Below are 14099 nucleotides of genomic sequence, written 5' to 3' on the forward strand. Positions count from 1 at the left end.
TTGGACACATTTTCTGTTCATGTTTATTTTTGTGTAGCTGAATAAGCATTGTGTTAGCATATCTTACACCTATTCAGCCAGTTCTCTATTCTTTTATTGTTAAAACTCGCCTTCCATGAGGACGTAATGTCTGTTTTGATCACTAAATGACCTGCAAAAAAAGTGACTAATACTCCAGTGCGACTTATGTAGATTTTTTCCACCTACCGTATATTCTGGACTATAAGTTGCTCCGGAGTATAAGTCGCACAACGCCAAAAATGCATAATTAGGTAGCAAGCTAACGTATCCCAGATAAAACAGTCACCGCTGCTTTGCGTGTTGTTATCATCACCATGGCAACAGCGCTACAAGCAAAACAGTCATCAGCTAAACTGAATGAACACTGAAAGAAATGAAATAAATAAAACATCAACTTTCCCTTTTTTTTTTCTTTGGCAGAGAGATAAAATTAATAACAAAAACCAACCGAGGTTCCACTGTACTATATGCGCATTCATTGATTTTTTAAATTTTTTTGGATACCATGGATGTTGTGTTTTTCAAGAAGCACTTCAGGCACTGGCCACAACATTAGGTACACATTCACGTTGCGATAACCCCCAATGAAAACCTTCTATGACAGGAAAGTAAGGAACTGTCATTGAGGTATTCCTTAAATAAAATGTATCTTATCATCACGCCCTTCAAGTATTATAAACTGAGCATGCATGAATATCTCTTCTAGATGTATCTATTGCTTACTATTAGTTGAGTGGTGTACGTGATGATGGAATCGCTTCACGATTCACGCTTTATCATCGCATAGCGAAGATACAGAGTGTCCAGCATGTTGCGTGGAACAGCAATGTTCACACCGCGCTCAGCAGGCCATGCTTACGTCACAAAGGAGTAATAAAGCCGACCGTCCTGGAAGGCGTGTTCTTGCTCGATGTGCTGAAGAATGCCGCCCTGCTGCAGGCGTGTGCCGTAGAGTAAGGCCTCACCTGCATCCTGGGCTAAGCCCGCCTCCTGCAGCCACTCCACAAGCTCACAGCCCAGGAAACAGTCCACCATCGTCCTCACGCCGCACCTGACAAGTCACAGGAAGTACTTTACGATAAAAACATGATAAAAAAGGTGCCCTGCATCACGCTACGATTTAACACCCTTGTATTGGACTACCTGTTAAAATAGTCCAAAGTGCGGCCCAGGGGCCATTTGGAGCCCGTGGCTGTTTTTTATTGGCCCACAAGATTCTCTAAATGTGTAATTTATCAGGAAAATGAAACAAAACTAATTTTACAAGAATTAAGTCAAAATATTAAGAAGAAAATGTTGTAATTTTACAAGTATAATATTTCAATGTTATGGGGAAAAATGTCATTTTAGTAGCATAATGAGGAAATATTTTGTGTGTGTTCTAATTTTAGCAAAATTTGGCTTGGTTAAAGAGTTTAATATTACAAAAAAGCAAGTCAAAATATTTTGGGAATAAAGTCATAATATTTGGAGAAGAAAATCTGAAATTGCAAAGCGAAAATGAAAAAAAAAATTCATTTTTCCAGGATAAACTCAAAATATTGATAAAACAGAGTGTAAAAGTGCGGCCCAGGGGCCATTTGGAGCCCGTGGCTGTTTTTTATTGGCCCACAAGATTCTCTAAATGTGTAATTTATCAGGAAAATGAAACAAAACTAATTTTACAAGAATTAAGTCAAAATATTAAAAAGAAAATGTTGTAATTTTACAAGTATAATATTTCAATGTTATGGGGAAAAATGTCATTTTAGTAGCATAATGAGGAAATTTTTTGTATGTGTTCTAATTTTAGTTAAATTTGGCTGTGTTAAAAAGTTTCATATTACAAAAAAGCAAGTCTAAATATTTTGGGAATAAAGTCATAATATTTTGAGAAATAAATCTGAAATTGCAAAGCGAAAATGAAAAAAAATTCATTTTTCCAGGATAAACTCAAAATATTGATAAAACAGAGTGTAAAAGTGCGGCCCAGGGGCCATTTGGAGCCCGTGGCTGTTTTTTATTGGCCCACAAGATTCTCTAAATGTGTAATTTATCAGGAAAATGAAACAAAACTAATTTTACAAGAATTAAGTCAAAATATTAAGAAGAAAATTTAATTTTATGAGTATTATATTTCAATGTTATGGGGAAAAATGTCATTTTAGTAGCATAATGAGGAAATATTTTGTGTGTGCTCTAATTTTAGCAAAATTTGGCTGGGTTAAAAAGTTTAATATTACAAAAAAGCAAGTCTAAATATTTTGGGAATAAAGTCATAAAATTTTGAGAAGAAAATCTGAAATTGCAAAGCAAAAATGAAAAAAAAAATGCATTTTTACAGGATGAACTCAAAATATTGATAAAACAGAGTGTAAAAGTGCGGCCCAGGGGCCATTTGGAGCCCGTGGCTGTTTTTTTATTGGCCCACAAGATTCTCTAAATGTGTAATTTATCAGGAAAATGAAACAAAACTAATTTTACAAGAATTAAGTCAAAATATTAAGAAGAAAATGTTGTAATTTTACAAGTATAATATTTCAATGTTATGGGGAAAAATGTCATTTTAGTACCTCACCTTCTCTTCCTGACAATGTCGTGAAAACATTTGTCTTTATGATGTTTGACGAAGTCGGTGCAGGTCATTGTGATCTCCTCGGGTAGATCACCTGGTGGTTGCTCCTCTTGCCGCTTTCCGTACCACAGTCTGTGCAGCCTAAATCACAGGCGTGTACAGCGTCAACATACAAATATGTACATACGACCTTGTTCAGGGTCACATCGGCCACCTGAGTCAGGGAGCAAAGGTGGACGACATGACTCTTTTCAGAATATTTTGACTTTATTTTAACTTTTTCACCAAGCTAATTTTCCAGTTAGTTTGATGTTGTTTGTTTATCATAATATTATACAGAAATTAAAAGTTTTTTTCTGCAATATTTCAATTGTATGCTACATTGTTTTTCCCTCATAATATTACAACTTTATTCTCATGAGACGCTTTTAAATATTTTACTAGGATACAAAATAGTTGAACTTTACTGTCATAAAATTACGGCTGTTTTCCCCATTCCCATTTCTGCTATTTTTTTCCAATTATTGTAAATTTTCTTCTCATAATTCTGACTTTAGTTCCATAATATTTTGATTTCATTCTTGTAATATAATATTTTTTTCCGCAACCTAACTTTCCCAAAATTACTATTTTATTTAGTTTTATTTGTCTGTCATAATATTATGTGTTTGTAATATTTTATTTTTCAACTTTATGCTACTAAAATGACAACTTTTTCTCATTAGGTTAAAATATATATTTTCTTATCTTAATATTTGTACTTTATTCTTGCAAAATTACTGCTCATTTCTCGATTTCTGCTGTTTTTTTTTTAGTTTTTAGTTTTATTGAGTTTTATAGAATATTCATTGCGTGTCTCTTACCTCTTCCGAAAGGGCAGAATAATGAAATGTTTGTCCAGTCCAAAGAGAGCAAAGGAGAGAAAACCCTGCAAGCAGACAATCCTGTCATTAATCATGTCATTAATCAGTATACTATTAGAGGGAGTATTCATAGTGCATCCCATCCATTCACATACTGTATCTGTGGTGGCCCATCACAAATAGGTTTGGCACCCTTCAACACATTATGATGGGACTACCTGTCTAACTCTGCTTGTTTTTGCACCTGCTCTGCCGGAGAATAAGAAGATGTAGCGGGAGGGATCGGTGACACATACTGTATCTGTGGTGGCCCATCACAAATAGGTTTGGCACCCTTCAACACATTATGATGGGACTACCTGTCTAACTCTGCGTGTTTTTGCACCTGCTCTGCCGGAGAATAAGAAGATGTAGCGGGAGGGATCGGTGACACATACTGTATCTGTGGTGGCCCATCACAAATAGGTTTGGCACCCTTCAACACATTATGATGGGACTACCTGTCTAACTCTGCTTGTTTTTGCACCTGCTCTGCCGGAGAATAAGAAGATGTAGCGGGAGGGATCGGTGACACATACTGTATCTGTGGTGGCCCATCACAAATAGGTTTGGCACCCTTCAACACATTATGATGGGACTACCTGTCTAACTCTGCTTGTTTTTGCACCTGCACTGCTGGAGAATAAGAAGATGTAGCGGGAGGGATCGGTGACACATACTGTATCTGTGGTGGCCCATCACAAATAGGTTTGGCACCCTTCAACACATTATGATGGGACTACCTGTCTAACTCTGCTTGTTTTTGCACCTGCTCTGCCGGAGAATAAGAAGATGTAGCGGGAGGGATCCGTGTCACCAACTATGTGTTGAATGATTATAGGTCAAATTTGATGTTTAATGATTTTTTTTTTTTTGGTAACAAATTATCTGTCATATCTGTTGTATATTATTCACCCCCCCCCCCCATTATTTAATTTATTTTCAGTATGGCAGAGAACAGTTTGTGCATCCATGTTCTTAACATATTTGTTTTGCTTTTCATGTTTGGACTCATTCCTGTCACTGCCACACTTAGATTGTAGTCCTTTGGGAAACGCTATGACAAGAACACCCACCTGCCCGTAATTGGCAAACGCGCAGAAGAACTGCAGCTCCACGTAAAGTCTGCTGGGGTTTTGTTGAAAGAGCACCCACACACAGCTAGACAAGTTCTGTCACAAGAGAATCAGAGAAAAAATACTCAAATGGTGCAAATACAGTAAGATAACTTTAATAAAGTAAAGATAAAGTTAGTTAGTCCTCATGAAAATGCAATGTTAAGAGAGGCGGTTAAGCAAAGCAGCAAGTGTGTAATCACGCCTCAGCATAATAAACAATTAGAAGCATTTATAAAAGGAACAGAACAACAATGGCGGAGTCACACTCACATAGGAAAATATAATTAGCAATCAACATCATTGTGTTTGTATGGACACGTCCTCATTTGTGTTAAGGAGTGTAGGAAGACGCCACATGAGACGTGATGTGATGGCGCTTACTCACGGCGAGCGAGCTCACGCCAAGAAGCAAACATAGGAGCATGTGGCGGGATATTTGGCGATGCTCGTCCTGATGGCGCTCGTCTACTCTGAAGACCAGGCAGACCGTCGAGTCGCTGATATTCTCATTTTGGCCTGAGGGGGGACAGCAGGATGCACTCTATGGTTTGTTATGTTTTAGATATATACGTATATATGTATGTATATATATATATATATATATATATATATATAAAATATAATATATATATATTATTATATATTTAGTAACCAGCCATATCAAAATTCAATAATTGTGTTTTTTGATGCACCCTAATATATGTATATATATATATGCTTCGCTTGTGGTTCATACATTGCCTCCCTACTCTACTACGGCCTATTATTAGTCCAAAAAAATGCATATTTGAGCAAATTTTGCACATTCTTGACCTACGTTAAGTATTTTCAAGCATAAAAAAGTGTTGTGACCTAATGAAAATTATAATAAAATGACCTAGACACCAATACAGCAATACACTACACTGAGGAAATGTACTACACTGGCCACTAGGTGTCACAACAGGTACAATAATAACATTATATTTCATGTTTAGACTGCTATGGTAAACAGTAATAGTAAAACTTATTAAAGTGTATAAAACACATGATCTATTTATTTCATTTATTAATCTGTGTCGTGGAAATTCACTCATCGGGTCGGTTCTGGAACCAATTATCCACCAGAAACAATACTAATACTAACAAGTATGTAAAACTCCACATACAAAATCATCTCTTTATATTTCTACCATGAATGAAATGCATCTAAACCAGGGGTGGGCAAACTTTTTTTGACTCATGGGCCGCATTGAGTTAACAAAATTGTGCGGGGGGCCAGAACATATATTTAACACACATGATTTTACGCTTATAATTGTAATAATTTTAAATAGTTTGAATAATTTTTAATAACTTTTAATAACTTTAATAATTTTAATTGTTTTAATTGTTTTAATAATTTTCAATAATTTTTAATAATTTTAATAATTTTACGCCTTGAATTATTTGACTAATTTTAATTGTCATACTATCAGCTATATGTTCTCATTTCTCTTTTTTTCAGGAGCACTTTAAACATCAGACCACATCAAACTAGGATTTTTTTTATTTTATTTTTTTTTACTGAATAAGACATCCGACTTGAAAGTCATGTTGCCAGCTGGTATGTTAAAAGTTGAAATACTTAAAAGCAACTGGCGGGCCGGATTCAAACGTTTGGTGGGCCGCATGTGGCCCCCGGGCCGTAGTTTGCCCACCCCTGATCTAAACAGTTGTGCTAGCGCCATGCTAACTTACATTGAAAATCCCATGTCCGCACTTGCGATATATATAATATCCATAATATAATACCCACAGCTGATATACAATAAGCATGAAATATTTTCTAAGGCTCAATAAGAGACACGAGTGGTGCATTCTGCATCTTACAAACTGACATTGATGGTCTTCTACGACGATGGCGGGTATCAAGTATTTTTCGCCACCTTAATCTGAATGAATAGACGACGCCCTTGATAAAAGCGAAAGCTTAATCCACCAGTTGAGTTGCTGGTTTAACAGTTGAAGCTGTTATATCACGCTCCGTGTGTGGACGGTTGGTTTCCCCCGCAGGGGTGTTGCCTGCGTGTTGTTGCTCAATACCTGCGAGGGTGCTGGCTGTGCGGTTCTCATTGGTGCTGATGATCATGTCAGGCATGGGCTGGGGCGGCGCACACTCACACATGTGGCACGCTGATAAAAAAAGATACAATGGGGTCATTCTCGAGAAAGCCTTGAATGGGCGAGACGATATTAAGAACATGAATAAGCACAAATGTGTGGTCAAAATATGGACCGTTGGTTGCAAACAAGTTATGTTTGCACTCTCAAGTTAACAAACAAGTTATGTTTGCACACTACTACTTCATTATTCAGGTCAGAAAACAACATAACTTAGATAAGATAATAGCGTACTGTAACGGGTGAGCAATTGAGTACCTTTGCTGAGATCTGCTGAATGGGCTTCTGGCTCAAACAAAGACCGGCTATCTTGTTCCGTTTCGGTCACAAGGTCTTCCGCCGACGTGCTTCCCTGTTGACTTGGCTCATTTTGGGCCCAGCTTCCTCTACTGAGAAGCACCAGGGAGCTACCTAGCAGGGCTATGCTGAGTGAAAGCACCACCGTGGTGCAGAGGATCTGTCAAAGCAGACACTTCATAAGTACCCGGGTGATACCCAAAACAAAACAACACCCCTGTTGCCTACCTGTGGTTTGCTGTAGAAGAGTGATGAGTCCAGGGTGTCGGGTGCTTTTTCCCCACAGATGAGCAACACAGCAGTTATGAATGCAGGGATCCTGGTGGTAGAAAAGCGCCACACGCAATTGCAATGCATAGCAATGTTAGCATTAGCAGTAACAGTACACATGCAAACACCGGGCAAATGCATTATTATTATTCATAAAAATACACAAAAATCTAAACTAGATAATTTATTTTAATTATAATAAATAATGAATTAATACATAATTTACTTTATAATACAAATATTGTTTATTCATTCCTATTTATATATCTGGTAATAGTAATGGTAATGGTTTTATTTCATTTGAACATGCATCACATTACAATTGAGTGCATCACATAATCAATTCATTTGTATTTATTATTTACATATTCATTTATTTGTCTTAAAAATGAATATTTATGTATATTAAGAATAATATGTACTTGTTTAGTTGTTATTTCTTTCATTCCTCATTTAGAATTATTTAGAATTGTTTTCTTCATGGGCAGCACGGCGGTCTAGCGGTTAGCGAGCAGACCTCACAGCTAGGAGACCAGGGTTCAATTCCACCCTCGGCCATCTCTGTGTGGAGTTTGCATGTTCTCCCCGTGCATGCGTGGGTTTTCTCCGGTTACTCCGGTTTCCTCCCACATTCCAAAAACATGCTAGGTTAATTGGTGACTCCAAATTATCCATAGGTATGAATGTGAGTGTGAATGGTTGTTTGTCTATATGTGCCCTGTGATTGGCTGGCCACCAGTCCAGGGTGTACCCCGCCTCTCGCCCAAAGACAGCTGGGATAGGCTCCAGCACCCCCGCGACCCTCGTGAGGAAAAAGCGGTAGAAAATGAATGAATGAATGAATGAATGTTTTCTTCATGTTAAACTAGAATTTGTCTGTTTGCAACATATTTATTGTTAAAAGCGACCTATTATCCTTTTTCCACTTTTCTGACCGATAAATGTAGTTAGAATGTTGTATTCTCTCGTTAAACGATGCCAAAGTTTCAGACAATGAGGTTTGCGCATTTGGAAGTGAGCCCTGAAAGAGTTTGGGATGGCTCAAAACACTCGGTTTCAAACGGCGTGGTAAAACTGCCCCTTTGTGATGTCACAGATGGGCAGACTTCCTTATATGGTCGATAGTTAGGAAGCACTTGGGGTGTGTGGCCAATTACAGTGGAGGAGGGCCGTGGGTGGAATAAATTAAAACAGACCGTACAGCTGGAATAGGTGCAGATTCTGGAAGATCTAGAAAGTTTTCTTTGTGGGTTATTGGGTGTAGCTGCTCTATAGGAGAACACAACTCCTTACACAGGGTGGAAAAATGAGTGGAATATTTTTGGGTGTTTGGAATGGAAGAATTGTATTTACATTATTTAAAGTGATTTAATTTTTTTTTTACGTTTTTGTTTTCATTGGCTCTTCTGAAACAAACGAATCCCAAAAGCGAGATGACTCACCCCCAGCCGGCAACCACGATCACGCCTGACGAAACTTTCAGACTGTCAAACCTTCTCAGAAGCAGAAGGGAGAGCGCAATGAAGCCTACGGTGAGAAAGGTGCGCGTTAGAAAAGTACCGCCTGTTGTGACGTCGATGCTGCCTGTTACCACGCTATACCTGGCCACACATACGTGCCGTAGAGTGAGGTGCACAGCAGCGTAAAAGTCAGGATCTGAGCGATGAAGTTGTCTTCCGTCACCACAAATTTCCACAGGATCATCCCAAAACAAGTAAGGAACTAAAAAAAAAAGTACTAAATAAAAATGGCAGTTATGGATGATCGATATGATGATCATTTAGAGACTCACCTGTGCCAAGAAGAGGTTGGTGGTGAACATGTGAGGTAGCCTCTGGAATTTCTTACTGAAAAGCATGACCGCCATGGTCCACAGCTTGCAGAAGAAAATATATCGTAAGCCAATCTTCCACATACTGAGCACAGAGTGATGCTACTGCAGAGTCAGTGCTGGACAAGACTCAAGAAAGTCATTTCTCAAGTAAAGATGTCAAGTCTGAAGTCAAGACAAGACCCAAGTCCCAAGTCATTTTTAGGCTTTTTAGACATTTTCTTCTCATTATATTTTGATTGATTCCCATAATATTATAACTTTTTCAGAACCTAATTTTCCAAAATGTGCAACAAAATTTTGTTGCTCATAAGTAGAGCTCTTTGTTTTTAAAATTTCCAGCTATTTATGATCTTATAACCATAATATTTTGACTTTATTCCCTTTCTCCGCAGCAAAATTTTCATACAATATGAGGTTTTTTAGCTGTTTTTAAGTATTTTTTCTTATTGAGCGCTACATTTTTAGAATGTGCAGGGTATTAAAAAAACAAACAAACAAAATAGAACTCTTTGTTTTTTAAATTTCCAGCTATTTATGATCTTATAACCATAATATTTTGACTTTATTCCCTTTCTCCGCAGCTAAATTTTCCTACAATTACAACTTTATGATGTTTTTCTCGTAAAATTACAACTTTTTTTTGGATTGAAATGTTTTACTCTTAATATTTAAACTGCTGACCTTTCATTTCAGCTGTTTTTAAGTATTTTTTCTTGTTGAGGACTCATTTTTAGAATGTGCCAGGTATTAAAAAAAAGTGGAAAAACATGATGTTGTTTTTAAAGTTCCGCTTAAACGTGAAAGTTAAATCAAGAGAAATTCGTTTTTACGTGGCACCAGCTACTACAGTTATATCTTAAATGAATACTTAAATAAACGTCTTTCAATTCCTGATTATTCTACTGGAATATTCCTACTCCGGTTATATCTCATTCACACTTTGGATTGTGCCTTTGTGTTGCTTTTACACTTTGCCTTAATGCCTTTATGGCTTCAAGGAGGAATGTCTGATAATATCGGTGAGTATTGGCATGATAATGAGATAACGATCTGAAATGATTTCCAAGTTTCAAATTCAGATTGTAAATTCGAATGTAAAGTGAGTCCAAAGTTTGATACTTTGATACTTTACTGATGTTTGTGCCACATAGAAATGTGCATTTTCCAAATTGTATCGCTGAACAATACCGGTATATCAGATATCATGTGATCAAGTTGAATGATGTGATAAAAGTAATACTTTTGGGACTCACCAGCGCCACCACACTGACAATGCTGACATCAAATCTGACGTCTTGCAAAGCGTTCATCACCAGCTGAGGGTCCATCCGGTGCAGAGTGAGCAGCCAGGCTGAGATGAACATGATTGGAGCTGAGAGGAAAGTGCTGATGACCATCCCAGATATCACCTGAAGCAAAAATGAAAATATTAAACCAGGGTTCTGAAACCTTTACCATAAAAAAATCCATTCTACCATCCAAAATCCATTCTAGGGATGAGTTGCTGGTATCGGGAAATCGGATATTGATAGGAAGTACTCACCACTTCCAGCTGTGAGTTATAATACGCAGCGTAGATAGCGACGCTGGGCGCTGTGGGGAATACTCCGTAAAGGGAAGCATAGTTGGAAAGGCTTGAGTGGTTCAAAGGGCTGGTGTCATCCAGGAGATCCACCATGTCTTTACAAATCAGAGGCATCAGCAACCTGGAAAGAATAATCAGACACCATCATGCCTTCAAAGCATCACATGGTATCAGTCTTGACTTACAGTTTTGCCGTGAGCAGCAGTATCAGCGTCACTACGGTGGACCTGGTTAGCTTCTTCATCTGGCCCACCATGGACAGACCCAAGTAGAACAGAGCCGCCCCTTCAAAAGAGTTGGCCAAAGCATCCACAAAGTCCGCCATAAATGAAGGTATGGTTTGCCGTAGAGCAAAATGGGCCGCGATGCCAATAACGACCATGAAGACAATCGGGTTCTTGAGGACTTGTAGCACCACTTGTCCCACAATAAGAAGTTTTCCCTGGCGACGGTCTCTCTGATTCTTCCATTTCTGGACCTCGCAAAAGGCAAAGCCGATGGGATTTAGCAGCATGAGAGACACGGGTGCCACCAGGTAGATGTATTGGAGGTATTCTGGGTATGTGCTCTGATATAGAGCTTTTACTGCGGAGACACAATGGAGACAAACGTTAGGAACTGCTCCAAACTGGTCTTACACAGAGACAACATAAATAAATTATTTCTGTTCTTTAGCTTTTCTTCCTGGTCCTTTGGACCGCACATCATTTCAAACTTTCAAAAGGTATTGCATCTAGGAAGATGGACAAATAACACAGAATGAAAGTGTGAAGAGTCTATAATAGCAGTTGCCATGCTCTTCCAGGAAGTGAAAGTTAGTGTAGTGTTAGTGAACGGTTGTGTGGTCATATGCAAATTTGATAGTGAAAGTATCCATGAAAGGCCATTTGACTGACAATGCATGAAATACAGTATTAGACCGGGGGTGTACCATTTGCAGAACATGAAAAAAAAAACATGAAAAAAAGAGGAACGCTCGTAATTTTAAGAGCATAACATAAAAAATGGCATTTTAGTAGCAAATTGTGAAATTATTAAAATATATTTTTAAAGTTATATCATGAGAAAACAAAGCTAAATGAAGTTATAAAATCTGCAAAATTCGGAAATGTTATGATATTATAGGAATAAAGTCTAAAAATTATGAGAATAAAATCACAATATAATTATATTATAATCTTCTAATAATACAGAAGAAAATTTACACAAAGAAAGTTCAAATAGTTGGAAAATTGTTTTTTTTTAAATCACATCAGAAAGAGAAAAAAACTTGTCATTTTAGGAGAATAAAATTAAAATAAAAAGCAAAAGTCATTATAACAAGAAAAGAAAATCACAATTTTATGATATTTTCTGTCATTTTTAGGAGCATAAAGTTAAAATATTAAAGAAAAAATAACCGTTTTAAAAGTCATAATATTATGAGAAACAAAACTAAATTAGGTTAGATTTTTTTTTGCAAATGTTACAAAAATAAAGTCAAAATATTATGGGAATAAAAATCATAAAATAATGAAAAGTAAATGCACTAAAATTAGAAATTCCTGAAAAATCAGAAACAGAAAAAAAAAATATCTGTAAAGTCAAGATATTAACAGAAAATAATAATTAAAAATATTAAAGAAAAAAATTTGCCTTTGTAAAAACAATGTTGTAATATGAGAAAGATTTTATATTATGGGAATTAAGTCATAATATTACAAGAACAAAATTTACAAAAAAAAAATAAAAACACAACAGCAGAAATGCAGGTTTTGAGGGAAAAGACTGTACTAGACTGTAAGTTTTTTGGCCTTTTTCACTATGCAGATTCTTCCCAAGAATCATGAAAGAAATGGCTCTTTGAAGTGAACGAACCGTCCTTTTGTCTTGTCTTTTTTTGTCTGTTAAAGCCTCACGTGATTGGTGAAAATATGCAGTGCTGTACGTGTCGACACTAAACAGAAGTTGGAAGGGCGGAGTGTCTCACAAAATAGCACCAAAGACATGAATGGGCTGCATTTTGTAATTCCATAAACTATATATCAATACATGTTGTGTGGAATTATGAAGATATGATACATACCAATGGGATAACCCAGAGCAAAGTCATTGCTTTGGGTGGCGAATATGGAGAAGAGTCCAGCTTTGCTGTAACGATTCTCTGGACTGGAAACCAGCAGCGTGAGGACACAAACAATGGCAAACACAGACACTTTGGCTGTGAGGACACTCCAGACGAAGGGCCAGATGACATTCCCAAAGTCCAGCACCACCATGTTCTTAAACAGGAGTGCAGGAAGGGCAAACTTGGACACAAAGTGGCCTAAACCTTTGGCGTGGGAAGATGTGATGATGTTGGCCCTGCCGGCTATGTAGCCACACAGAATGATGCCAAAGCACTTGAACAGAGCCGGGAGGAGCTTGTTGATGGATATACCGGATGAGGGATCCAGCAGGTCTCCCTCCTCCTGTGGAAGGATGCCGGGGGTGGTGCTGGTCTCCATGATGATGCTGCTGCTGCTGCTGCCCCTAGCAGCCGTCATGCTACAAAAGTAAGAGTCAAGACGTTCATTCAGATCACAGACGGTGCAAAGGTGATGATATCAAACACACCCACTGTGCCCCACGTGGAGAAATAAATCTCACCCTTCTCCTCATGTGTCAGTCAAAGTCCCGGAAGGTGTAGTAGCCATGTTTGTTAGCCTGCCAGCTAACGTTAGCACAACTACGCTTGTTTCGTCGTTGTCAAAATGACGGGAATTGTGCCACCAACTCTGACACAACGGTACATGGAACTGAAAGTGACGCTCAACGGTCTGTTGTGCTCTGACTTTACTTCCCTCCCAGTAACTTTCGTAAGAGACATGTGCAAGTCATGATTGAGTCGTTTGAAACGCCTGAATGTTTTTACGGAAATTGGGAGTCACGGGTACTCGTCTTCGTTAACTTGTTCATTAAAGAAAGAATCAGGGTAACATTCCAGGGCTTCGGTAGAAGTCGGGGTGATTCACAATGTTTTGCGCATGCTCTCTGTGACAGGCGAACCCCAGTGAATCGACTGCCCGATTCACATGAGTGACTCACTCATAAGAACTCGCGTCAGTAAATGGAATTCACTTTGCCAGCACTATTTCGTAACACGAGAAGTGCCCACAGCCGTGTAACCAATCGAAAGCGACAAATAGAAAGGGGCGGGACTTAATTTGGTCTTGACGTCTGAAAAACAGGTACAAGCTAGGAATTAACATTAAATTTGAATTGAATTTGAATATGATTCATTTATTTGTTTATTTATTACACCACTGTCCGTTGTTTAACACCAGTATTTATTTAGCAAGTTATTTTTCTATATTTTTAAAAGCAATTTAATGACATTTAATTTGATAAACTTTTA

The 14099-nt window shown here is 37.8% G+C and overlaps 1 protein-coding gene across 1 annotated transcript; it reads right to left on the reverse strand.

Moving 5' to 3' along the window:
- Positions 1-48: 48 nt before the first annotated feature.
- Positions 49-13560, reverse strand: gpr155a (G protein-coupled receptor 155a). Its single transcript, XM_058081208.1, has 16 exons — positions 13352-13560; positions 12789-13249; positions 10909-11308; positions 10682-10844; positions 10392-10547; positions 9097-9180; positions 8906-9026; positions 8747-8831; positions 7263-7353; positions 6996-7194; positions 6660-6749; positions 4981-5111; positions 4554-4649; positions 3439-3503; positions 2579-2716; positions 49-1072 (listed from the first exon to the last, which is right to left on the reverse strand). Exons 2-16 carry the CDS (start codon positions 13246-13248, stop codon positions 877-879), a joined length of 2475 nt encoding a protein of 824 aa, XP_057937191.1. The 5' UTR covers position 13249; positions 13352-13560; the 3' UTR covers positions 49-876.
- Positions 13561-14099: the final 539 nt, after the last annotated feature.

The sequence above is a fragment of the Doryrhamphus excisus genome, chromosome 9, assembly GCF_030265055.1.
Source record: "Doryrhamphus excisus isolate RoL2022-K1 chromosome 9, RoL_Dexc_1.0, whole genome shotgun sequence".
Lineage (NCBI taxonomy): Eukaryota > Metazoa > Chordata > Actinopteri > Syngnathiformes > Syngnathidae > Doryrhamphus > Doryrhamphus excisus.

Excerpts from the sequence above, each read along its gene's own strand:
- gpr155a (XM_058081208.1), bottom strand. The coding sequence starts at position 13,248 with ATGACGGCTGCTAGGGGCAGCAGCAGCAGCAGCATCATCATGGAGACC. Across the intron at positions 11,309-12,788 it reads TGCTCTGGGTTATCCCATTG|TAAAAGCTCTATATCAGAGC; the intron begins GTATGTATCATA and ends GTGTCTCCGCAG. Across the intron at positions 3,504-4,553 it reads CGTTTGCCAATTACGGGCAG|GGTTTTCTCTCCTTTGCTCT; the intron begins GTGGGTGTTCTT and ends GTCTGCTTGCAG.